Raw genomic sequence first — 24,800 nt, 5'->3', positions numbered from 1 at the left:
CCATCTCTACTAAAAATACAAAAATTTGCTGTGCGTAGTGGCGCATGCCTGTAGTCTTAGCTACTTGGGAGGCTGAGGCAGGAGAATCACTTGAACCCAGGAGGTGGAGGTTGCAGTGAGCCAGGATCGTGCCACTGCACTCCAGCCTGGGCAATAGAGCAAGACTCTATCTTAAAAAAAAAAAAAAACTTAATGGTTTATCAATATTTATTATTGAAATACTTGTCCAGGTAACTTTACACTGATAATGAATTCATGGATTTTGTTAGCAGCATTGGCTTTCTCAAAAGGACAAACTCAGAATATGTTTATAAAATATAATTCATGATCACAAATTACACAAAAATCAGTAGAAACAGTTTTTATGTTCAGATTTTTAAAAAAACTTGGAATACTTTTAGATTTACAGAAAAGTTGCAAAGATACATGGAGAGCTTCTGTGACCACTCACCCAGTTCCCCTAGTGTTAACCTTTTATTTAGCCATGAAGCATTTGTCAGAAGCTAAGTAACCAATATTGGTAATTACTATTAACAGAACTTGACTTTATTTTTCAGATTGTACTAGTTTTTTAATTAATGTCATTTTTCTTTTCCAGGATCCAGTCTAGGATACCACACTGAATTAGTCGTCATGCCTAATTAGCCTCTGGTCTGTGATAGTTCCACTGTCTTTCTTTTTCATAAACTTGACAGTTTTGAGGAGTACTAATCAGGTGTTTTGTAGAATGTGCCTCAATTTGAGTCTGTCTGATGTTTTCTTCATGATTAGAGTGGGGTTATGGATTTTTTGGAAGAATACCAGAGGTGAAGGTCCTTCTCACTGCATCATGTCAGGAGTTACATGCTATCAGATTGATGGTGTATTAACTTTGGACACTTGGTTAAGGTAGTGTGTGTTGGTTTTTTGCTGCTGAAAGTGACTGTTTATTTTCCCTTTCCATACCTCTGTTCTTTAAAAAACAGTCACTAAGTCCAGTCATGGGAGGTGGTGGGTGGGGAAGATTACATTCAACCTCCTGGGAGTGGGAATATCCACATGTAGTATTTGGAATTTTTCTATATGGGAAATTTGTCTCTCCCTCCCACTCTAATTTGTTTATATCAGTATGGACTCATGTACATTTTGTATTTTGGGTAACAATATTTATTTTGTTGCTTAAATTGTCCAGCTTGGCTATTAGGAGTTGTGCCAGGTTGGCTACTATGTCCCTTTGATGTGCCCATCCTTTTGATTTTTGAGCACTTCCTTACTTTCTGGCACTACAAGATGCTCCAGGTTCATCTTGTATATTCCCTGCCCCAATGCTAGAATCCCTAGAATCAACCCCTCCTCCAAAGAGCCCTGGTTCCTTTTGTTGGAGAATCATACTTAGAAACCAAGAACTGGGCATTAGATGTGCTTGTTTCTAATGAGATGTCATTGTTTGCAGCAGAATTGAGAAATACGTAGATATATTAACCCATGCATATGTACACATCTGTAATTATTATTGTATGTGTGTACACAGCTCAACATGAGTTTGTACTGCCGTCTTCAACTCAAAATTTGTCCCAAAATTTTATGGCATGTATTTAGATTTTAAAGTTGCTATTTTCCCAATTGACAGAATAAACTCATTAAAAGAGCAAAAAACCAAGAACTAACTTAGCAGCTCTTTGCAAGAAATGTAATATTGATACTTTAAAATAATACTGCCTTCAAATGATGTCTGTCTCTTTAAAATCTTTTGGCATAGTTCTTCCAGGGACAGATACGGCCGTATTTATTTCATAGATGGAAAAACTGAGCACAGAGCTGTAATGAAGACAGAATTGAGATATGAGGGCAAAGCTAATTAAACACATCTTCACAGGTAGCCTTTCTTTCAGTGAACCTGTAGACTAGTCCAGTAATACTTATTAAAATTAGTTGCTAGAGGCTGGGCATGGTGGCTCAGGCCTGTAATCCTAGCACCATGGGAGGCCAAGGCGGGCAGATCACTCAAAGTCAGAAGTTCGAGACCAGCCTGGCCAACATGGCAAAACCCTGTCTCTACTAAAAATACAAAAATTACCTGGGCATGCTGGGACACGCCTGTAATCCCAGCTACTTGGGAAGTGAAGGCACAAGAATTGGTTGGACCTGGGAAGCAGAGGTTGCAGTGAGCTGAGATTGCACCACTGTACTCCAGCATAGGCGTCAGAACAAGACTCTGTCTTGGAAAGAAGAAACAAATTATTAGCCTAAAACCCACTCTCTCTAAATTTAAAAGAGTGATTATTTCTTTCAGTATTTATAGAAGTATGAGATTATCAGAAGGTGTGATGCACAATGCTCATTATTTTATCATAGTACAAGACAGGTATAACATCTAAAGTAAAGAAGATGGAATCTTTCTATAAAAATTCTGTTATTAATAGTTGACCGGGCCGGGCACGGTGGCTCAAGCCTGTAATCCCAGCACTTTGGGAGGCCGAGACGGGCGGATCACGAGGTCAGGAGATCGAGGCCATCGTGGCTAACATGGTGAAACCCCGTCTCTACTAAAAAATACAAAAAAAAAAAAAAACTAGCTGGGCGTGGTGGCGGGCGCCTGTAGTCCAGCTACACGGGAGGCTGAGGCAGGAGAATGGCGTAAACCTGGGAGGCAGAGCTTGTAGTGAGCTGAGATCCAGCCACTGCACTCCAGCCCGGGCCACAGAGCAAGACTCCGTCTCAAAAAAAAAAAAAAAATAGTTGACTGACTTCAGTAACTTTGAGGAGTAGAATGAAACTTATTAGGCAAGATCTTTTCACATACACTACATTGCATTGTTCAACATTCATAGAAATTACTTGCAATATATTGATTTAAGCCTTATGTGGTGACTGGTGCTATATTTGAAGTAGCATTTTTAGTTTGCTGTTTTTCCTTAGTGCTTAATCCTACAAAAACCAGCCATCTGCCTAAAAAATAAAGAGCAAAAATGAATCAGTGCAACCAGTATATGGAAAATAATAGTTATTAATAAAACTGTAAAGGAATCAGTAGTGTCATCTTTCATATATGTCACAATGATGTTAGACTTTTTGCCTCAGACTGACTTATTCAGTTTCCATTACATCCTTCAAAAATCTCCTTGTTGACAACTTGACAAACATTTCTTTGTTGGCTTTCAAGTTTTAAGTATAGCAATCAGAATCACAGAAATTTAATATTTCTATGAATTCTGTGAGAAAACATATTAGGTAAACACCAAAATTAGTGACCAAAATTTTTAAGTTGTAGAATTATCTCTGAACTTAACTATATTTCATTCCTATGATAGGTGACAAGCCAAGACCTTCAGTTTCAATAAGTTCCACTTTTATTTATATTTTAAAATAATATATTGCCTTGAAATAATGCCTATCTTCTTAAAATCTTTTGACACACTTCTTCCAGGGACACAGATGGCTGTTTATTTCATAAAGGAGACACTGAGCACAGAGAAGCTGTAGTGAAGACACGATTGAGATAGGAGGGCAAACCAGTTTCAGTAAGTCACTTTTATGGTAAACTATTCAGATATAGGAAGAATCCAGTCATCTTATCAGTTAACTTAGTGTATCTGAATTTTAATGGATTTACTGTGGGAATATTTTTCTTTGAGAGGGAAGAGAGTGCTTGGTAGGATTCCAGTCTATGTTGGTGGTTCTCAAACATGAGTATGCATGAGACTCACTGGCGGGCTTGTTAAAACACACTGTTGAACCCCACCCCCAGAGTTTCTGATTCAGTAGGTCCAGGGTAGACAAGAGAATTTGCATTTCTAACAAGTTCCCAGATGATGATGATACTGCTGGTTCACAGACTGCAACTTGGGAAGTAGTTTAGATAATCTTCAGTGCTGAAAATAACTAATGTACTGAAAGCTTGCTGTGGGTTCAGTACTGTCACAGGAGTTTGCCATTTACTGTCTCAAAACCTCTGGAGTAGATTTGGACCTTATTTTACAGCAAAGAGTTTGAAGCTATGAGAGGTTAAGTTGCATTATCTGTCAAATATCTAACAGCAAATAAAATGGGATATGACTAGAACCTGGGCAGCCTGTTTCCCAGTCCCAGACACTCAGCCATTTTACTGTGGCTAGCTGTTGCTTTAAGAGGCTAGAATTATACATTTGTAATTCTGAAATAAGTATCCCAGAAAATGCTCTGTATTTATGTTTCTAGACAAAATCCTGATCAGTGGTGAATAAGGGGGAAAAAAAGGTAGACAAAATATTGTTTTAAAATATATAACCACATAGACTATAGTAGTAACATTCTGAGATGGTAAGATACTTAGGGAGAAAAAAATGACAAATTCCTTCCACCTGCTCTTTTCAGATAAGTGGAAAGTCAGCCAACTGGAGTTCCACTCTTGTAGAGGGAATGTTTTCAGGACTCAGGGACCCTGAAAGTGAGGCCAAAGGACTGGAAGTTCTGGTGATCAGATAACTCATTCAGACTGGATAAAAGCTAGAGTGTAAATGTGAAAACCCTGAATTGTAGTCAATGGCTAAATACTGAGCCACATGCAAGGCAACTGGGGTAGGTAATGAGGAAACCAAAAAATGCCACTCCTGTTTCCAATGAGTACAAGAAGATGGTAATAACCAATATTCATTGAACTCTTCACATGGCAGGCAGTATTCTGAGTCCTTCACAGTCACTTAACCCAATCATCACAACCACCATACAAGGGAAATATGGATATTCCGTGTCTTTGTTGCAGAATAAGTTACTAAGACAGTGATTTCTGAAATATTTTATGCATACAGTGAAATGAACAGTAAATGGTTTGAGTAAAAACCCTTCTTTGATTTCATACTCTATTTAATGACATCAAGACGAACCACAGGCACATGTAGAAGTTATCAAATTAGATTTTTTCTTTCCCAAATAATAGTATGAGATGAGTTCCTTATACCTATTTCTTAAGTATTCCTTATACTTATTTTAATATATTAGAAATGGTGCCTTACCACATTTTAATTTTTTCCCACTCTAAGGTTGCTTACTTTTAAAATTACAAGGTCCAGAGGAATTATAAAAGATAAAGCCACCATTTCATCAAATCTGAAAGCATTGTCAAAGTAAATTTTGTACAATAGCTAACCACCCAAGGAGGAGCTAAATTAAATCCAACATTGAGCAACCCATTGGTACCTTGTTGGCACACTGGGTGGTATTTTATGGGTAGGACAACATGCTCTCTCCAAGAAACACCATAGAGACCCTCGTCGTTCTGTGAATTTCTGCATGATCCTGTCCCTGAATTAGCTCTACCTATGAAACCCAGATTTGAAAAATCCAGGAGTAACCGGGCGCGGTGGCTCACGCCCATAATCCCAGCATTCTGGGAGGCCACGGTGGGCGGATACTAGGTCGGGAGTTTGATAGCAGCCTGACCAACATGGAGAAACCCCATCTCTACTAAAAATACAAAAGTAGCCAGGCATGGTGGTGCACGCCTGTAATCCTAGCTACTTGGGAGGCTGAGGCAGGAGAATCGCTTGAACCTGGGAGGCAGAGGTTGCGGTGAGCCGAGATCATGCCATTGTACTCCAGCCTGGGCAACAAGAGCTAAACTGTCTCACAAAAAAAAAAAAGAAAAAAATCCAGGAGTTACCTGTAGTTTACTTTGGCCCAAGTCCCCTATACAAACAAAGAGCATTTAAAATAAGTTACCGCAAGTCCTACAAAGTAACTCGCACTGGGGAAAGGACTACACATGAAACAGGAACATATACGCCACCAACTATGGGATACCTCAGAGAGATTCTGAGTTTGGTTCCAGAATACCAAAAAAGAGTCACACAAATTTTCTGGTTTCCCAGTGATATAAAAGTTGTTTATACTAAAGTGTAGTCTATTAAATTTGCAATAACATGTCTAAAAAAATAATGTATATACCTTAATTTTAAAATATTGCTAAAAGGTGCTAGGGATCACCTGAGCCTACAGTGAGCTCTAATCTTTGTTGATGTGGGTCTTGTTGAGGGCTGCTGACTGATTAGGGTGGTATTTGCCAAAGGCTGGGGTGACTGACAATTTCTTAAGATAATAAGGAAGTTTGCTTCATTCTTTTTTTTTTTTTTTTTTTTTTTTTTTTTTTTTTTGAGATGGAGTCTTGCTCTGTCATCCAGGCTAGAGTGCAGTGGCATGATCTTGGCTCACTGCAACCTCTGCCTCCTGGTTCAAGTGTTTCTCGTGCCTCAGCCTCCTGAGTAGCTGGGATTACAGGTGCCTGCCACCGTGCCCAGCTAATTTTTGTATTTTTAGTAGAGACAGGGTTTCGCCATGTTGGCCAGTCTGGGCTCGAACTCCTGGCTTCAAGTGATCTGCTTGCCTTGGCCTCCCAAAGTCCTGGGATTACAGGCGTGAGCCACTGCACCTGGCCATCCATTGATTGTTCCATTCACTAAAGATTTCCCCGTAGCATGTGATGCTGTTTGATAGCATTTGACCCTTCTTTCAAAATTGGGGTCAGTCCCCCCAAACCCTGCCACTGCTTTGTCAACTAATACTCTGAATCCTTTGTTTTCATTTAAGCAGTATTCACAGCATATTCACCAGGAGTATATTCAATCTCAAGAAACCACTTTCTTTGTTCATCCATAAAAAGCATCTCCTCATCTATCAAAGTTTTATCATGAGATGGCAACAATGCAGCCACATTTTCAGGCCCTACTTCCAGTTCTATTTGTCTTGCTACTTCTGCCACATCTACAGTGACTTCCTTCACTGAAGTCTTGAACCCCTCAACATCATTGATGAGGATTGGAATTAACTTCTTTCAAACTCCTGTTAATGTGGAGATATATACATATACCCATATATAACGTTTGTGTGTATATATAAAATGGGTTGGTACGTTGTCCTGCCCATAAAATACCACCCAGTGTGCCAATTGAAGTAGGTATAATTTTTAAATATTTATATAAATATATATTTATATATAATCTATATTTTGTATATATAATATATAAAATATAAATATATAAAATAGAATATATAATCTATAAATTCATATATTCCACCATCATAATATATATGTAATATATAATTTATATATTTATATATAATTTAGATATAGATATATTTTAAAGAGGGTCTTACTCTGTCACCCAGACTGGAGTGCAGTGGCACAGTCAGCTCACTGCAGTCTCAAACGTGGGCTCAAACAATCCTGCCATCTTAGTGTCCTGAGTTGCTGGGAATACAGGCATGTGCCACCACTCTTGGCTAATTAAAAAAAAAATTTGTAGAGACAGGGTCTTGCTTTGTTGCCTAGGCTGGTCTCAAAACTCCTGGCCTCAAGCAATCCTCCCACCTTGGCCTCCCAAAGTGCTGGGTTTACAGGCATGAGCCACTGCATCTGATACATATATTTTTGATTTTTCGTTTTTCTTTTTTTCCCCCCTCTAGTTTCTAGTTACATACCGTAAGTGGATATTTTGATCTCCCATGAACCACAAATGTTCTTAATGGCATCTCGAATGATGAATCCTTTCCAGAAGATTTTCAATTTACTTTGCTCAGAACTATCAGAGGAATCACGATGACAACTACAGCCTTTTGAAATGTATTTTGTAAACAAGACTTGAAAGTCAAAATTTCTCCTTGATCCATGGGCTTCAGAATGGATGTTGTGTTAGCAAGCATGATAACAGCATCAGTCTCTGCACATCTCTATCAGAACTCTTGGATGACCAGGTGTATTGTCAATGAGGAGTAATATTTTGAAAGGAACCTTTTTTTTCTGAGTGCTAGAGCTCAAGAGTGGGCTTTAAATATTCCATAAGCCATGCTGTAAATAGATGTGCTGTCACTAGGCTTTGTTGGTCCATTTATAGATCATATTTAGCATAATTCTTTTTTTTTTTTTTTTTTTTTTTTGAGACGGAGTCTTGCTCTGCCACCCAGGCTGGAGTGCAGTGGCCGGATCTCAGCTCACTGCAAGCTCCGCCTCCCGGGTTTACGCCATTCTCCTGCCTCAGCCTCCCGAGTAGCTGGGACTACAGGCGCCCGCCTCGTCGCCCGGCTAGTTTTTTGTATTTTTAAGTAGAGACAGGGTTTCACCGTATTAGCCAGGATGGTCTCGATCTCCTGACCTCGTGATCCGCCCGTCTCGGCCTCCCAAAGTGCTGGGATTACAGGCTTGAGCCACCGCGCCCGGCCCATATTTAGCATAATTCTTAAGGGCGCTAGGATTTTCAGAACGGTAAAGGAATGTTGACTTTAAAGTCTTCAGTTGTATTAGCCCCTAACAAGAGCATCAGCCTGTTCTTTGAAGCTTGGAAGACAGGCATTGACTTCTCTCCAGCTATGAAAGTCTTAGATGGAATCTTCTTCCACTAGAAGGCCGTTTCATATACATTTAAGATCTGTTGTTCTGACTGGGAATGGTGGCTCACACCTGTAGTCCCAGCACTTTGGGAGGCCGAGGTGGGCAGATTGCTTGAGGTCAGGAGTTCAAGACCAGCCTGGCCAACATGGTGAAACTCCGTATCTACTAAAAATACAAAATTAACCTGGACATGGTGGCACATGCCTCTAATCCCCTTACTTGGAAGGCTGAGGCAGGAGAATCGAACCCAGGAGGCAGAGGTTGCACGAGATTGCACCACTGTACTCCAGCCTTGGTGACAGAGCAAGACTATCTCAAAAACAAAAGATCGTTGTTTAGTGTAGATGCCTTTATCAATGATTTTAGCTAGAGCTCGATAACCTGATACAGCTTCTACATTAGCACCTGCTGCTTCACCTTGCACTTCTATGTCATGAAGATAGCTTCTTTCCTTAAACCTCGGGAACAATCCTCTGTTAGCTTCCAGCTTTTGTTTTGCAACTCCACCTCTCTCAGCCTTCATAGAAATGAAGAGTTAGGGCCTTGCTCTGGATTAGGCTTTGGCTTAAGGGAATGTTGTGGCTGGTTTTATCTTCTATCCAGACCAACTAGAACTTTCTCCATATCAGCAATAAGGCTGTTTAGCTTTATTTTTTGTGTTTACTGGAGTAGCATTTTTAATTTCCTTCAAAATTTTTTCCTTTGCATTCGTGACTTAGCTTTTCTCCTTTCCGCTCACAACTTGGCTAACTGGAGCAAGCCTAGCTTTCTGCCTACCAACATGACTTCCTCACTAATTTAATCATGTTTGCTTTTGATTTAAAGTGACAGACTCTTCCTTTCATTTGGACACTTAGAGGCCTTTGTAGGATTATTAGTTGGCGTAATTTCAATATTGTGTTTCCAGGAATAGGGAGGCCCCAGGAGAGGGAGAGAGAAGGGAAAGGTCGGTGGAGCAGTCCAAACGTATGCAGGGCTTATGGATTAATTTCCCCTTCCTCTATGAGCGTGGTTCATGGTGCCCCAAAACAATTGCAATAATATTAAAGATTACTGATCACAGATCACAATAGCAGACATAATAACAATGAAAAATTTTTAAGTATTGCGAGATTACCAAAATGTGACACAGAGACAAAGCGAGCCAATGTTGAAATACAGGCAGTATCTGCTAAGTGGTATAAAACAATCTGTACTTCTAGAAAGTCAGGAAATGTTTGGGGCAGCTGGGAGTAAATGAGGCCGAGCTCACACAAGTGATGTGAAATTGCCTCGGGCTAGGGGGTGTGTGTGTTCCCCCCTGGGTGGCATCTGGCAAGTCCCCAGGGCCCGGTTAGTCGCAGCCGGCCTGGAGGCGAAGACCGCTTACCTTTCCCCGCCCGCGCGCTCTTGGTCCCCGCGAGCTCCAGAGCGACTGGGAGGAGCTTTAACTCTGTAGGAAGGATCAGCACGATCCACGGGAGCTACGGCGGCGCCAGAACCAACTGGCCTCGCTCTCTGGGGCAGAGGGCGGGGCCGCCGAGGAAGGGCCGAGGGCGGGGCCAGGAGCCTCTGGCTTCAGGAAGCGGAGGCCAGGGCGTCTGGCTGCGCTGTTGGCCGCAATGAGCTCGGCGTCCGGGCTCCGCGGTGTGCACCCCGCAGGTAGGCCCGGGGCGCCGACTGGGCACCGAGCGGGTCTGCGTCTTGCTCCTGCTGGAGGGGAAACGCGGGTTAGCGGGCTGGTCGCGCGGACCAGAGCGGGGCGGCGGGTTCCTTCGGCTTTGCAGGGCGGCCTGGAGCAGTTGCACTCTTGGATTGAAGGGCTCAGGGCCGACGGGGACGGCTTCGAGCGTTAGTCTAAGAAGCACTCGGGGACCTGGCCGCCGCCTCCTGGCGGTCCCGGGTAGCGGCGCCGGCGTGCCCCTGCCGCCTTTGTCCTCCCGGGCGATGAGCGCTTTCGGGGCGCCCCGGCTGTTTAAACCTTAAAAGGCTGGCCCCACCCGGGCCTGACGTTCCTCCACGCCTGGCCGTTTTAAATGCTGACTTTTGCGGGTTGGATCTTTTGTTTGCTCACTTCGAAAAGTAAAAAGGAGGGGTTGTTCCGCCGAGTGATAAATCATAACTGGCCCGCGGGGTGCCCGGGCCAAGGTCCTGAGTCCGCCCGGGCTTCACCTGGAGGCGGCCAGTTCCTGGCGGCTAGCACACCCGGGGGTAGCTCTCTTCTGCATCCGGGAAACCTGCTGCTGTCTGTCGGTTTGAGCCAAAACCACAATAACTTTTCTCTACAAAATAATCTCTTGCTAAGAGCATACGTTCTGTCACTTATTACTGTTAAAGTTCAGAAACTTCAAGCCTGGCCAGAGTAAAACAAAAAGGTCGAAACGCCTGCAGTTGGCCGGACGCGGTGACTCACGCCTGTAATCCCAACACCTTGGGAGGCCGAGGCGGGCGGATCACCAAAGGTAGGGAGTTCTGGACCAGCCTAACTAACACGGTGAAACCCCGTCTCTACTAAAAATACAAAAAAATTAGCCAGGCGTGGGCGCCTGCTGCTGGGGAGGCTGAGACCGGAGAATCGTTTGAGCCCGGGAGGTGGAGGTTGCAGTGAGATCGCGCCACTGCACTCCAACCTCCGCGACAGAGTGAGAATCAAGGAAAAAAAAAAAAAGAAAAAGAAACACCTGCAGTTGGTTAGAGTGCCTTTGTTTAAGAACTTTTTATATTTTGCTGCACAAAGGAAGTGGTGCCCCAGAGGCAAGTTGTAAAAGTCACATGGTCATAGAGGGAGTAGATGGGTAGCCTTGTCCTGGAGGCACAGTGCAGGATCCAGTTACAATCTCTAGGGGCGGGAAGCCGGGGTTTCCTTCACTCACCTGCACCCTTCGTCTTCTTCCTCCACCGCACTCCCCAGTACATGTTCTAGGCCTGATAGAGGTTACTCTACATAGGGTTACTAAACATATTGTTGATGGAGCCGATGGGTAGATTTTCATAGAGAGTGCAGTGAATGAAGACGATGACAGTAGAATGACCCAAGTCGTTTGGGAAGTTGAACAAAGTTTAGAAAGGTAGCTGGTCTCAGGTGGGAGGGGCTCCGTGGAGATGGGCCTGCAGAGACTTTGGAATCTGCAGATGGGCCTAGTTTTCAATCCCAACTCCACTTTGCCGCCCTTGGCACGCCTGGCCCACTCTGTCCCTGTTCCTGAGCTGTGGAACTGTGAGATAAGGTATCTAAGGCGTCAGGCCATCAACAAATGGTAGCTGGCAGGATTATCTGGAGGGATTATCAAATTAGAGTGAGGTGAAAAAAGGAATGACTAGTTTTGTAAAACCTAAACTGATTTAAGGAACAAGGAGGTGGCAGTTACATTATCCTGGAAAGGAAGAGAAGCGAAAAGAGGGCCGGACACGGTGGTGGGCACCTGTAGACCCAGCTGCTGGGGAGGCTGAGGCAGGAGAATCTCTTGAATCCGGGAGGCGGAGGTTGCAGTGAGCCAAGATTGCGCCACTGCACTCCAGCCTGGGCGACAGAGGGAGGCTCTGTCTCAAAAAAAAAAAAAAAAAGTGAAAAGAGGTCAAGAATCAGGTTTAAGGAAGGGCACATTTTTGATAAGTAGATTGCAAATGAAAAGGAATTTCTATATCTGTTATAGAGGGTAGCTCCTTCATTAAAATTTATTTTCTCCATATCAATAAAGCTATTTCTTACTTTATCCAGGTTTTTAAATATTAATGCAGGCCGGGCATGGTGACTCACACCTGTCATCCCAGCACTTCCAGGAGGCTGAGGCAGGTGGATCACTTGAGACCAGGAGTTCGAGACCAGACAGGACAACATAGCAAAACCCCGTCTCTACTGAAAATACAAAAAAAAAAAAAAAAAAAATTAGCTGGGCATGGTGGCGCATGCCTGTAATCCCGGCTACTCAGGAGGCTGAGGCAGGAAAATCGCTTGAACCCAGGAGGCGGAGGTTGTGGTGAGCTGAGATCACACCACTGCACTCCAGCCTGGGTGACAGAGTGAGACTCCGTCTCAAAAATATAGAAATAAAAAATAAATATAAATGCGGCATAATGATACTTAAGTGCCCCCTTCTGGAAAACTTGTCTGCTTGGGATACACAGCTCAAGGTGGTCATGATGTGTTATTTTCTTTGCAATCTGTGGGTAAAGTTTATCAACTCCAGAAAAGTATTGGAACTTAGGTCCTGACATCTGTCTCCATAGCATTTTGTTCTGATTCGGTGTTTGCTAGAGTGGCCACTGGACCTGGTCATTAATTGGTACTGCAGGATGCAGGGTGCACTTTGTGAGAGTGAAGGTAAGTTACAGCCAGTCAGCATCAGAACCGGGGTGTCCAGAGCCTAGGTTTTTTCCTACATCTGTAGCATTAACAAACAACACCACAAAAACTTTAAAAAAAAAAAAATCCCTCACTGAGGTTGCCAAATCTGTTAACTTTGAAACTGAATATATTATTTTAAGAGATGGGGTCTAGCTCTGTTACTCAGGCTGGAGTACGGTGGCTATTCACAGGGGCAGTCATAGCACACTATATCCTAGAACTCTTGGGCTCAAGAGATCCTCCTGACTCAGCCTCCCAAGTAACTGGGACTATAGGCTTGCCACTATGCCCGGCCCGCACGTCGCTTTTAGATAGATTTTCTTGAGCAGCTACTTGATACTAGTTAGCCATTCTTAAACCTGTAGGTCTTGACTAATATGAGGGCATATTTGAAACAGCCCAAACTCACATCTTAAGTTACTAATATATCAGCTAACAACTGGGAATCTACTTCTTTGGGAATATGAGAAACAAGAGTTTTAAAGACCCAAGCAAGAATACATCTCCAGTGTTTTCACCCTGAGGGATATGAGTTAGTTTGCTGAGCAGCCATTTGGCACAGCTTCCGTGAGTTAGGCTGTGAGCAGCCTCCGGCTCAGCAGTCGGTATGGAGCAGAAGCCGCACGAGGTGAGCCGCTGGCCTGCTACCACCAGGGCAGACACTGAGACACTGAGTGCTTTCCAAGTTGTGCAGAATTTTGGCGGGTGAGGTGGATGGTTGTGACATATGGGTTTAATTTTCTTGAAGTTATTGTTTCTTTGTAGTCTAATTGGTTAAAAGATAAGCAGGTGAGGTTATCAAAAGGCAGCAGATCCCGACAGCTTTTGGAAATGGGAAGAGTGAAATCCCTGTGCTGTCTTCATAGAGCAGTGTGTGGAGTAGGAAGTACCTGGTTACTGTGCTCACCTAGGGCAAAGGTCGGACTAAACAGCTTTCTCATCTGCCATGCAGCGGGGAGGACCAGTTGGAGAAGTTGCTTTTAGCTCACACCTTAGTGTAAAAATCACTTTGTGAAAAATGAAGCTGTCACCTCCTTCCTCTAAGATTCTGATTCTGTCTCAGGATCCAGGAATCTGCATTTTAACATCCACACCAGGAATTCTGATGTCCAAGGTTGAGCAAAACTGACTTAGGGCATATGGACAGAGGGATGCCTTAGTGGGGTCTTAGTTGGGTCTGATTGCTTGGGGCAGTTCCCGGAGGAATAGGCTAAAGGGGACTTGAACTGAATTCCCCAGCTTGTATTTTTTTTTAGGAGAAGTGAGGTTAGAACAATCAGGTGATGGGGGCTAGTAATGGGGAGATCTCTTAAGGACAGGGAAACACAACCCTTTTGGCTAGGAGATGATGGGTAAGAGTCCATGCTTTGCAGTCATTCCTCCTCAACTGAAGGGTGCATCTTGCTATACTGCTAGTATTTCGGTTTATTCATTACTGTCTCCCCTCTAAGCTGTTGAGCTATCAGGTAAAAACAGATGCATAAGTGGATGGGGACTTTATTGTAGAAGATGCCACAATTTTTGCACTGTCCGGTGTAGAAGCCACTGGCCAATTAATTTAAATTGAAAATAAGTTGAGTTCCTCAGTTGCACTAGCTACATTTAAATGCTCAGTAGACACGTGGCCAGTGGCTACCTTATGAGACAGTGCAAATATGGAACAATTCCACCATCACAGACAGTTCCATGACATAGCACTGCTCTAGAGAGTAGATAGGAATTCAGTGGAAGGCTGGCTGTCCAGGGAGTAGGGAGTCCAGTTGAGATTGGAGAGCAGAGAGCTCCCTTATAGAGTTGGAAATGCGGATGTATCATGCAGGAGATCCAAGGTCCAAGTCTTTGCCCTTGCCCTTCCCTTCCTCCACCCAAACTTCTACCTCTTCCAGGCCTACACCACTGCTAATCCAGCATTAACCACACAGTGTATTTCAGTTCTCCTGTAGGACTCAATTCTTTGTTTCAGAAAATATGTGCAAAAACATTTTCTGCATAACAAAGCAACTTAATATTTCAACTCCATAATCACAGAACTATGTTACTCTAGGCATATTTTGCAGTGAATGCATTTGTGTAATATTTTCTCCATTTCTAAGATCGTTATTTTGCAGGTCGAGTTGGGGGTGAGAAAGCACAGAGCTGTTAATTTATAGTTTATTAGTAAGCAGTTTCCCTTCATTTCCTTCTCTTCATATACTTTGGCTTTTAAACTAACCGAAACAGAAGGGTCTTAGAGTTTGGGAGTTGGAAGGGGAATGGGAGTTCCTACTATATTTTACTGCCTTAAGTAAAAAATAATTAACAAAAATCAACTTTTTTTTAATAGGTGGGGAAGAAAACATGACAGAAACAGATGCCTTCTATAAAAGGTAAAGCCGTGCTCTTTTCTAATAAAGGTCTCTTCCTTTGATGGCCATGATAAGCCTACAGAAATCAAAGCAAGAATGGGTCCTGGGAGCTAGAAAGTAGAACTGAGTAGGCCAAGTTTTAGCCTTTGGGGAGCTGATTTGTAGACAGGCAGGTGGTGCTGCCCCTGGTTGTCGAGGGACCTGGAGTCAGAATACATATTGGCATGGCATGAGCCTAGAGCTAGAGCTTGGTTCTGAGCCTCATGGTTATTCTTGGTTGCTGGATCCTAGGGGCCCGGGGAAAGACATCAAGGCAGAGGGTTAGGGATGTGTCAGGATGGCACATGGCTGCTGTTTTCCAATTGCCAGAGAGATATTTCAGGACTTTCCTTATTAGCATGGCCTTTCCTGGAGCACACCAGTGGAACATCAACCTGGCAAGGAGGAAGCTCAGATCTCTATCTACATGTTGACCTAGAACTTGGTGGGGCTCATTATTTAATATGACTTGAAGTGATTGTTTTTGAACTTTTCATTAACAGAGAAATGTTTGATCCGGCAGAAAAGTACAAAATGGACCACAGGAGGAGAGGAATTGCTTTGATCTTCAATCATGAGAGGTTCTTTTGGCACTTAACACTGCCAGAAAGGCGGGGCACCTGCACAGACAGAGACAATCTTACCCGCAGGTAGTAGTTTTATCTACATAACAAGATGAGGCAGTTAAGTGATAAAATTACTTTTGGCCAGGTGTGGTGGTTCATGCTGGTAATCCCAGCACTTTGGGAGGCCAAGGTGGGAGGATCACTTGAGGCAAGGCGTTTGAGACAAGTCTGGGCAACAGAGTGAGACCCTGTCTCTACAAAAAATAAAAATCAATTAGCTGGGCATGGTGGCGGTAGTGCAGCTACTCTGGAGGCTGAAGGGGCAGGACTGCTTGAGCCCAGGAGTTCAAGGTTGCACTGAGCTGTGATCGTGCCACTGCACTCCAGGCTGGGCTACAGAGTGAGACCTTGTCTCTAAAATAAAAAAAAAAATAAGTTTTTTTCCAGGCTTCCAAAAGAAAAGTTAAAAAAAAAATTAAAAATTAAAAAAATTCCAGACTCATAGAAGTAGGGAAAAAAAGTTACTTATCGTAACTTGTCAACACTAATGAGGTAATAGCAGATCAAGAGTGTTTAAAGATGGGCCTCGCTTTGATGCAGCCTCCCTTAAGAACTTGCCTATCTTCCTTACTCTGTTCTGTTAAATGTTGACAGGCTTTGCATTTGTACTAACATTTGCATAGTAGACAACAGCACTCTAAATTGAATCGGCTGTCATTATGATTAAATCCTTTCCTACCATGGTGAATGAAGGGAAAACCACCATTGTTATATTTCATTTCTTTTCTCCTAAAGAAAGAAAATTTATGTGTCATTAAAATGTGTATAGATTCCTCCAAAGTAAGGATATTTGACAACTTTGAAAAGTTCATAGGCTAACATTTCATTTAATATATCACTAGGTTTTCAGATCTAGGATTTGAAGTGAAATGCTTTAATGATCTTAAAGCAGAAGAACTACTGCTCAAAATTCATGAGGGTAGGTAGTTTTGCTATTATATAGTTCATCTTCCTCTAATGAGATTGAGTCCTTCATCCTATCTGTAAAGACAGGTACAAGCAATTACTTATGTGACAAAAGAAGTATTAATTTAGCACAGGTTACAGGTTTTGGGTATGCTTCTGTGTTTCCATTACCCAGCACATTTAGAGACCCTTGCAAAGAATTATGCCTCTAAAGTTTATATTTAGCATACCACTAGTTACAGTCTATTGTAGAAATGAATGAAATGATCCTTTCAGTTGGCGGTAAAAGCCTAAAATGCAACCACTACAGTGCTGGGCAGTCAATAGGCTTTTTCTCATTGACTCCTTTCATGACTGATTTTCTCACTGTTTTCCAAATAGTGTTGGTTTACATACATTACCTCCTTTAATCCTCCCATCAATATGGAGTACGTATTCTAATTACAACCTGTATTATAATCATCACTGCATGCCGTGGGTATTCAAATCATTTGCCAACCATTATATTTGCATAATTACTTTAAACTTTCTTCAGAGCTCTTCTTTAAACTGCACATCATTTTAACTTTGGCTGCTTACCAGCTTTTCTACTTTGCTCAGAAGCTTTGGAAGACATCAGTCTCATGTCACCGCACCCGGCCTTGAGTACTCTTTTGGAAGCTCTAAGTGCTATAATCTCCTTTTTTTTTTGAGATGGAATCTCGCTGTGTCTCCCAGACTGGAGTGCAGTGGCATGATCTCAGCTCACTGCAACCCCCACCTCCTGGGTTCAAGCGATTCTCCTGCCTCAGCTTACCAAGTAGCTCGCCCCCAAGCCCGGCTAATTTTGTGTTTTTAGTAGAGACAGGGTTTCACCGTGTTGGCCAGACTGGTCTTGAACTCCCAGCCTCAAGTGATCCACCTGCCTCGGCCTCCCAAAGTGCTGGGATTCCAGGCGTGAGCCACCGCGCCCGGCCCTAAGTGCTGTGTTCCTATGGTGAAAGTGCAGCAACGCGTGGGGGAGTTGCTGAGCAGCAGTTCCTGGGTCTTTTGCTCTAAGGTCTCTGCTGATTCAAGGAAATTTTTAGTTTATTGCCAAAGTAACTTGGATCTTAAATGAGATTCCCTATCATAATCCCTTTATGTTTTCCACATCATTCTGTGTTTTAGAAAGGCTAATGAAATTTGGTCAAACTCTATTACTCTGAACTTGAATAAATTTGGATTTTTTAAAACATAAGATACAGTATGGTATATTCTGTTTGATTAAAGACTAAAATAAGTTGTTTCATTACAGATATTTTATACTTATTAAAGAATAGGCTGGGTGTGGTGGCTCATGCCTGTAATCTCAGCACTTTGGGAGGCCAAGGTGGGCGGATCACTTGAGGTCAGGAGTTCGAGATCAGCCTGGCTACATGACAAAACCCTGTCTCTACTAAAAATACAAAAATTAGCTGGGTATGGTTTCGAATCTGTAATCCCAGCTACTTGGGAGGCTGAGGCAGGAGAATCGCTTGAACCGGGGAGGTGGAGGTTGCCGTGAGCCAAGATCGTGCCACTGCACTCCAACCTGGGCACTAACAGTGAAACTCTTGTCTCAAAAAAACAAAAAAGACAAAACAACAAATTTTCCTCCTCCCCAGTCATGTGGACCTAACTTTATTCTAGTATTAATAAACTGAATTTTTATGTGTAGATAACAAGCATCGTATTTTCATTTCTATATTCTCTTTTGGGTCCTTTATAGTGTCAACCTCTAGCCACGCAGATGCCGATTGTTTTGTGTGTGTCTTCCTGAGCCATGGCGAAGGCAATCACATTTATGCATATGATGCTAAAATCGAAATTCAGACATTAACTGGCTTGTTCAAAGGAGACAAGTGTCAGAGCCTGGTTGGAAAACCCAAGATATTTATCATTCAGGTAAGACTGATTACGTTGTCATCTTAATTATAAAGTCTGTCATTCTGAACATGTGATAAAGGTCTAAAAGCCAATTTTGAAAGTAACTTTCTCCAGTAATTGGACAGGCCCTTTTTGAATTCTGGCCAATCAGAGTTGCACTTTGAGCTGTTAGTAATAATTCTTTGACACTCTCATTGTCTGTATTACAAAGTAACAGCATTTGGATTGACACTTGAAGTGACTCACAAAGTAACCAATGTGCTACTCCCTGGAGCTATTGGAAAAGGTACCTGCTGACTAAAGAGTGCCGTGCAAGGCAACCTCATCAGACTAAGTTTGCTTCTTTGGGAGGTGAAGAGCATATAAACCAGTGGAAAGAATGGAAAAATAAAGCCCTTCTAGTCCTATCCTGTCTCATCCCTTTCACATTGCCCCTTAAACCAAGATTGTTTCTCTGCTGCCAAATTGGTTTTAGGGATAAAAGTATTTTTTACAGGTGTGATAGCTCATGCCTGTAATCTCAGTACTTTGGGAGGCCGAGGCAGGCAGATCACCTGAGGTCAGCAGTTCAAGACCAGCCTGGCAAACATGGTGAAACCCTGTCTCTACTAAAAATACAAAAATTAGCCGGGCATGGTGGCAGGTGCCTGTAATGCCAGCCATTAGGCACGAGAATTGCTTGAACCTGGGAGGCAGAGGCTGCAGTGAGTCGAGAGCACACCACTGCACTCCAGCCTGGGTGTCAGAGTAAGACTCTGTCTCAAAAAAAAAAATTTTTTTTTTTTCATGAATAATATTACTTGGCACATCATTAAGGATTCTTTTTTTTTTTTTTTTGAGACGGAGTCTCACTGTGTCTCCCAAGCTGGAGTGCAATGGTGCAGGATCAGCTCACTGCAACCTCCACCCCCAGGGTTCAAATGATTCTCCCACTTCAGCCTCTTGAGTAGCTGGGATTACAAGCACCTGCCATCATGCCTGGCTAAGTTTTGTATTTTCTTAGAGATGGGGTTTCACCATGTTGGCCAGGTGGGTCTTGAACTCCTGACCTCAGGTGATCTGCCCGCCTTGGCCTCCCAAAGTTTTGGGATTACAGGCATGAGCCACTGCACCCGGCCAAAGATTCTGAACTACAGAAGAGAAACCTGACATGCCAGTGCCACAATTCTGTATTTCCATGAATGGCATGGAGGACATAAAATAATATTATGTTAGTCTATTCTTGCATTGCTATAAGGAAATACCTGAGACTGGGTAATTTATAAGGAAAAGAGATTTGATTGGCCCACAGTTCTGCAGGCTGTACAGGAAGCATGGTGCTGGCATCTGCTTCTGGTGAAGCCTTAGGAAGCTTCACCTTCCTAAGGTGGAAGGTGACAGAGAGCCAGCATATGACTTGGTGGGAGTGGGAGCAAGAGAGTGCTAAGGGGGAGGTGCCAGACTCTTACATAACCAGATTTCATGTTAACTGAGTGAGAGCTCACTTATCACCAAGGGGATGATGCTAAACATTCATGAGATCCTCCCCAATGATCCAGTCACCTTCTACCAGGCCCCACCTCTCACACTGGGAACCACATTTTAACATGAGATTTGGAGGGGACAAAAATCCAGACCGTATCAAACATGAAACTGCATTTCACATTCTACCATAAAGCCTTGTTTTGGGGTGAGGAAGGAAGTGGCTGTAAGAAGTGAAGGATGACTGCCTCGTTTCTGGTTTGGACAACTGCATTGGAATGTCTGTGGGACATGGAATTGGTGATACAGGTGTAGAACCTAAGACAGGTGGCCTCGGCTGGAGAAAGAAATCAGGAGGTCGTCATGGAAGCCATGGGATTAGATGAGTTTACTTATGTTGAATACCGCCTGAAAAAGGAGCATAAAACAAAACCAGGGGGCACCCATGAGGAATGGGCTGAAGAGGGAAGATACTGAAGAGGATGGGCACCAGGAGAAAAATAAGAAACACATAATAACATGATTGTTTCATGAAAAAGGGAGTGGTCAACACTGTCAAACACAAGAGGATTGGAAATAACTAACGAGCTACTATATAGGAAGAAAGCCACAAATGAAGGAAATAATTTGCCAAGTTATTTTCTCTGTATGCCTTAGATTCTTGGTAGAAAGAGCACCTCCCTCATGGGGTGGTTGTGCGGGCAAAATTGCCTGACTTAATGAATGAAAACCACTTAGAACGGTGCCTGGCATACGGCACGCCCTCAGTAGAGGCTCGCTCTTTACTCTTACTGCAGTTGACTGGGCAGATGATGCCATCAGGTTAAAGGTGTTCTGTTTTATTTAAGGAGGACAGTAGAAAACAAGGCCTGAAAATAAGCCTGCTGATACCAAGATTAAAATTTGCCTATAAAAATGGGATAGTAGGGATTTTCTATTTATGATTTTAAATCATTCAGGACTTTTGATGCTCATAATTCTTGAACCATTTCAGAACTGATTGATGCATTTATAATGCTACAACAGAATCTTATTAGCTGACTGTATTCATGTATAGGGTGGCCATAACAAAGCACCAGTCTGTATGGTTTCAACAGCGGGAATTTATCGTCACAGTCCCAGAGCTAGAAGTCTGAGATGGAGATGTGGGGAGGGTTGGTTTCTTCTGACGCCTCCCTTCTTGGCTTGTAGGTGGCTGTCTTGTCCCTGTTCCTTCATATGGTCTTTCTTCTGTGCATGTCTGTGTCCCAATTTCTTCTTACGAAGCCATTGGTCATGTTGGATTTGGGTTCACCCGTATGACCTCATTTTTCTTTATCACCTTTAAAGGCCCTGTCTTCAAATACAGTCATAGTTGAGGTATTGGGGCTAGGACTTCAACATATGAATTTGGTGGGAACACAATTCAGCCTGTAAAAGTCACTTACGGGAAGAGTTTAGTGTTAGCCTCTGAGTGAGTCAGAATTTAATGTTAATTTTGAGTGAGTCTAAATGTAATGTAAATTCTGAGTGAGTCAGAATTGGTAAAAATTTGAGACCTCACTTTTTAATGGGCACACAAGGAAGAAGGTGCATTAACAGGTATCTTGTCAGGTCAGGCTGGATGTCATTTTAACTCCTAACAATTTATAGCAGCAGCCAGGCAAGCAAAAGTCAATCTGGACATACACTGCCTGCCTAAATAGAAACACTTAGGTCAATACTATAGCTTTCAAAAGCGAAGGTAACACAGTGTGCCCTGGGTGTGGTTAATCCCTAAGAAATTTTAAAACCACAAGCTTTTTCCTCTACAGTATACCCTTCTACTAACATAATTTTATGTATACTTGGGGATGCCAATTTTTTCTTAAAACATTAAAAGGCCGGGTGCAGTGGCTCACACCTGTATTCCCAGCACTTTGGGAGGCCGAGGCGGGCGGATCACAAGGTCAGGAGATCAAGACCATCCTGGCTAATACGATGAAACCCCGTCTCTACTAAAAATACAAAAAATTAGTCGGGCGTGGTAGCGGGCGCCTGTAGTTCCGGCTACTCTGGAGGAGAATGGTGTGAACCTGGGAGGCAGAGCTTGCAGTGAGCTGAGATCGCGCCACTGTACTCCATCCAGCCTGGGCAACAGAGCGAGACTCCGTCTCAAAAAAAATAATAGTAATAATTAAAGAAAACGTAAGTAGGAAATAGCTTTGTTGGCTTTTGTCCCCTCTAAACCTGAATGTATTGCTTCTGAACTGCTCAGAATGTGGTTTCTGTTGTAATGAAGGTGCACTGGCTTACACATTCACTGCACACATTAAGCACTGGGAAGAAAACAGTAGGCAAAGAGGTGGGTTTTTCCTCCTTGTCTTGCAGGCATGTCGGGGAGACCAACACGATGTGCCAGTCGTTCCTTTGGATGCAGTAGATAATCGGACAGACAAGCTGGACACCAACATAACTGAGGTAGATGCAGCCTCTGTTTACACGCTGCCTGCTGGAGCTGACTTCCTTATGTGTTACTCCGTTGCAGAAGGTGTGTGGTATTTAAAACAAACATATAATTACCTCTCTTGGCTAAGGTTCTATAAGTTTCACCTTTGATTGGTTTGGATCAGGTCTTTCTGTTGGGACATAGTGACTCCATCCTGAAGCTCTCAGACTTACAATTTTCTTTGACCACATGGCACAGTGATAAATGAAAGTGTAAAATGCCTTACAGAAAAATCATTCCTGAGAGTTATATTGAGTAAAGCAGCAAGTCTAATTATATTAATATTAGCCTACCATCATTTACTGAGGGTGGTAGTGCCATTGTGGTAATTGTCCTGGAAAGCTTTAGGTTTTTTTTTTTTTTTTTTTGAGACAAGGTCTTACTCTGTCACTGAGGCTGGAGGGCAGTAGCATGATCATGGCTCACTGCAGCCTCAATTTTGAGAAACTGAGCCTCAGCCCCCCTGTAGCTGGGACTATAGGCATGCACCACCATGCTTGGCTAACTTTTTAACTTTTCTGTAGAGATTGGGTCTTTCTATGTTGCCCAGGCTGGTCTCAAACTCCTGGGCTCAAGTGATCCTCCAGCCTTGGCCTCCTAAAGTGCTGGGATTACAGGTATGAGCCATTGCACTCAGCATTTTTTATATATAGTGTATATATAGTATGTATTACATATGTATGTATTATGTGTATAAATACATATTATATATGTATATATATTACATATATATAATATATGTGTGTGTGTGTGTGTGTGTGTCTTTTTTTCTTTGAGAAGTTTTACTTTGTTGCCCAGGCTGGAGTGCAGTGGTACAATGTCAGCTCACTGCAACCTCTGCCTCCTGGGTTCAAGTGATTCTCCTGCCTCAGCCTCCCGAGTAGCTGGGAATACAGGTGCCTGCCACCACATCCAGCTAATTTTTGTAGTTTTAGTAGAGACGGGGTTTCACCATGTTGGCCAGGCTGGTCTCGAACTCCTGACCTCAAATGATCTGCCTGATGCCTCAGCCTCCCAAAGTGCTGGGATTACAGGCATGAGCCACCATGCCCAGCTGAAAAATATTTTGATAATGGTTCTTTGCTTTTGTAGTAAATAATTTTGTTTGACTTCTTTTTAGTAATCTCATGTCTCAGTCATTGTCTATCTTGGGAATTTTTTAGGAAATGGAGGAAATTATATAGAATTAACCCCATGTATATAAAACTATACAGAATTAATCTCTTTTCCCATTTGAGAAGAGTCAAAAACAAAATTTAAGCCATATATATCATGGACACATCTTAAGACTCTTTTAAGCATTTTTAAGAACTTATACTTCTGTAAGTATAAAGAATACACACAGTAATTGAAAGCCAGAAAACTGCAGCAACATTTTCCTTCTCACTTTTTTAGGATATTATTCTCACCGGGAAACTGTGAACGGCTCATGGTACATTCAGGATTTGTGTGAGATGTTGGGAAAATATGGCTCCTCCTTAGAGTTCACAGAACTCCTCACACTGGTGAACAGGAAAGTTTCTCAGCGCCGAGTGGACTTTTGCAAAGATCTAAGTGCTATTGGAAAGAAGCAGGTTCCCTGCTTTGCCTCAATGCTAACTAAAAAGCTGCATTTCTTTCCAAAATCTAATTAATAGGGGCTATCTTATTTTACAATTTAATCTATTGAAAATGTCTTTCTCGGCCAGGCGTGGTAGCTCACACCTGTAATCCCACCACTTTGGGAGTCTGAGGTGGGCAGATCACCTGAGGTCGGGAGTTCGAGACCAGCCTGACCAACATGGAGAAACCCTGTCTCTACTAAAAATACAAAAAAAAATTTAGCTAGGCATGGTGGCGCATGCCTGTAATCCCAGCTACTTGGGAGGCTGAGGCAGGAGAATCACTTGAACCCAGGAGGGGGAGGTTGCAGTGAGTCGAGATTGCGCCATTGCACTCCAGCCTGGGCAATAAGAGTGAAACTCCGTCTCAAAAAAAAGAAAATGTCTTTCTCTTCTTTTTATATAAATACCGTTAGGCTGAAGCATTATGGTCCAGTGATTCAAATGTTTTAAAGTTTAATGCCCAGCAGAGAACTGCCTTTAAAAAAAAAAAAAAGTTCATGTTGGCCATGGTGAAAGGGTTTGAATGCAGAAACAAAATCCTCAGGAAAGTAGGTAAATAAAAATTTACAAGCATTAATAAACTACAGGGTTACATAAAAATCTAGCTGATTTAACTTGTATTTTGTTACTTTATAAAAGTTTATTGTTTGATGTTTTTAAAGGTTTTTGAAATCCAGGAATTAAATCATTATCCCTTCATAAAATATTTGAAATTCATATTTTACTACATTTTTCTAACTCGCATTCTTGTTCATTTGTGTAACTAATAGATGTTTTTTACTCGGTCATATAAATGTTTAATA

At 42.5% G+C, this 24,800-nt stretch overlaps 1 protein-coding gene across 8 annotated transcripts; it reads left to right on the top strand.

The window, feature by feature from the left end:
• Window positions 1-104: 104 nt before the first annotated feature.
• Window positions 105-24,710, top strand: CASP6 (caspase 6). 8 transcript variants are annotated; one of them, XM_033214974.1, is made up of 9 exons: window positions 106-651; window positions 772-888; window positions 3,407-3,500; window positions 14,986-15,028; window positions 15,550-15,696; window positions 16,515-16,591; window positions 18,308-18,483; window positions 22,276-22,435; window positions 23,789-24,710. In XM_033214974.1, the coding sequence occupies exons 4-9, from the start codon at window positions 15,000-15,002 to the stop codon at window positions 24,025-24,027; spliced, it is 828 nt and encodes a 275-aa protein (XP_033070865.1). In that variant the 5' UTR covers window positions 106-651; window positions 772-888; window positions 3,407-3,500; window positions 14,986-14,999; the 3' UTR covers window positions 24,028-24,710. The 8 variants fall into 8 exon arrangements, with proteins under 8 accessions (XP_033070868.1, XP_033070869.1, XP_033070865.1 ...); XM_033214977.1 differs by having other exon boundaries at window positions 105-888; window positions 15,570-15,696; XM_033214975.1 differs by lacking the exon at window positions 3,407-3,500.
• Window positions 24,711-24,800: the final 90 nt, after the last annotated feature.

This window comes from Trachypithecus francoisi, unplaced genomic scaffold, assembly GCF_009764315.1.
Source record: "Trachypithecus francoisi isolate TF-2019V2 unplaced genomic scaffold, Tfra_2.0 Lachesis_group1, whole genome shotgun sequence".
NCBI lineage: Eukaryota > Metazoa > Chordata > Mammalia > Primates > Cercopithecidae > Trachypithecus > Trachypithecus francoisi.
Note: the sequence above shows the minus strand (reverse complement) of the source record. Positions and strands in the feature narration are given on the sequence as shown.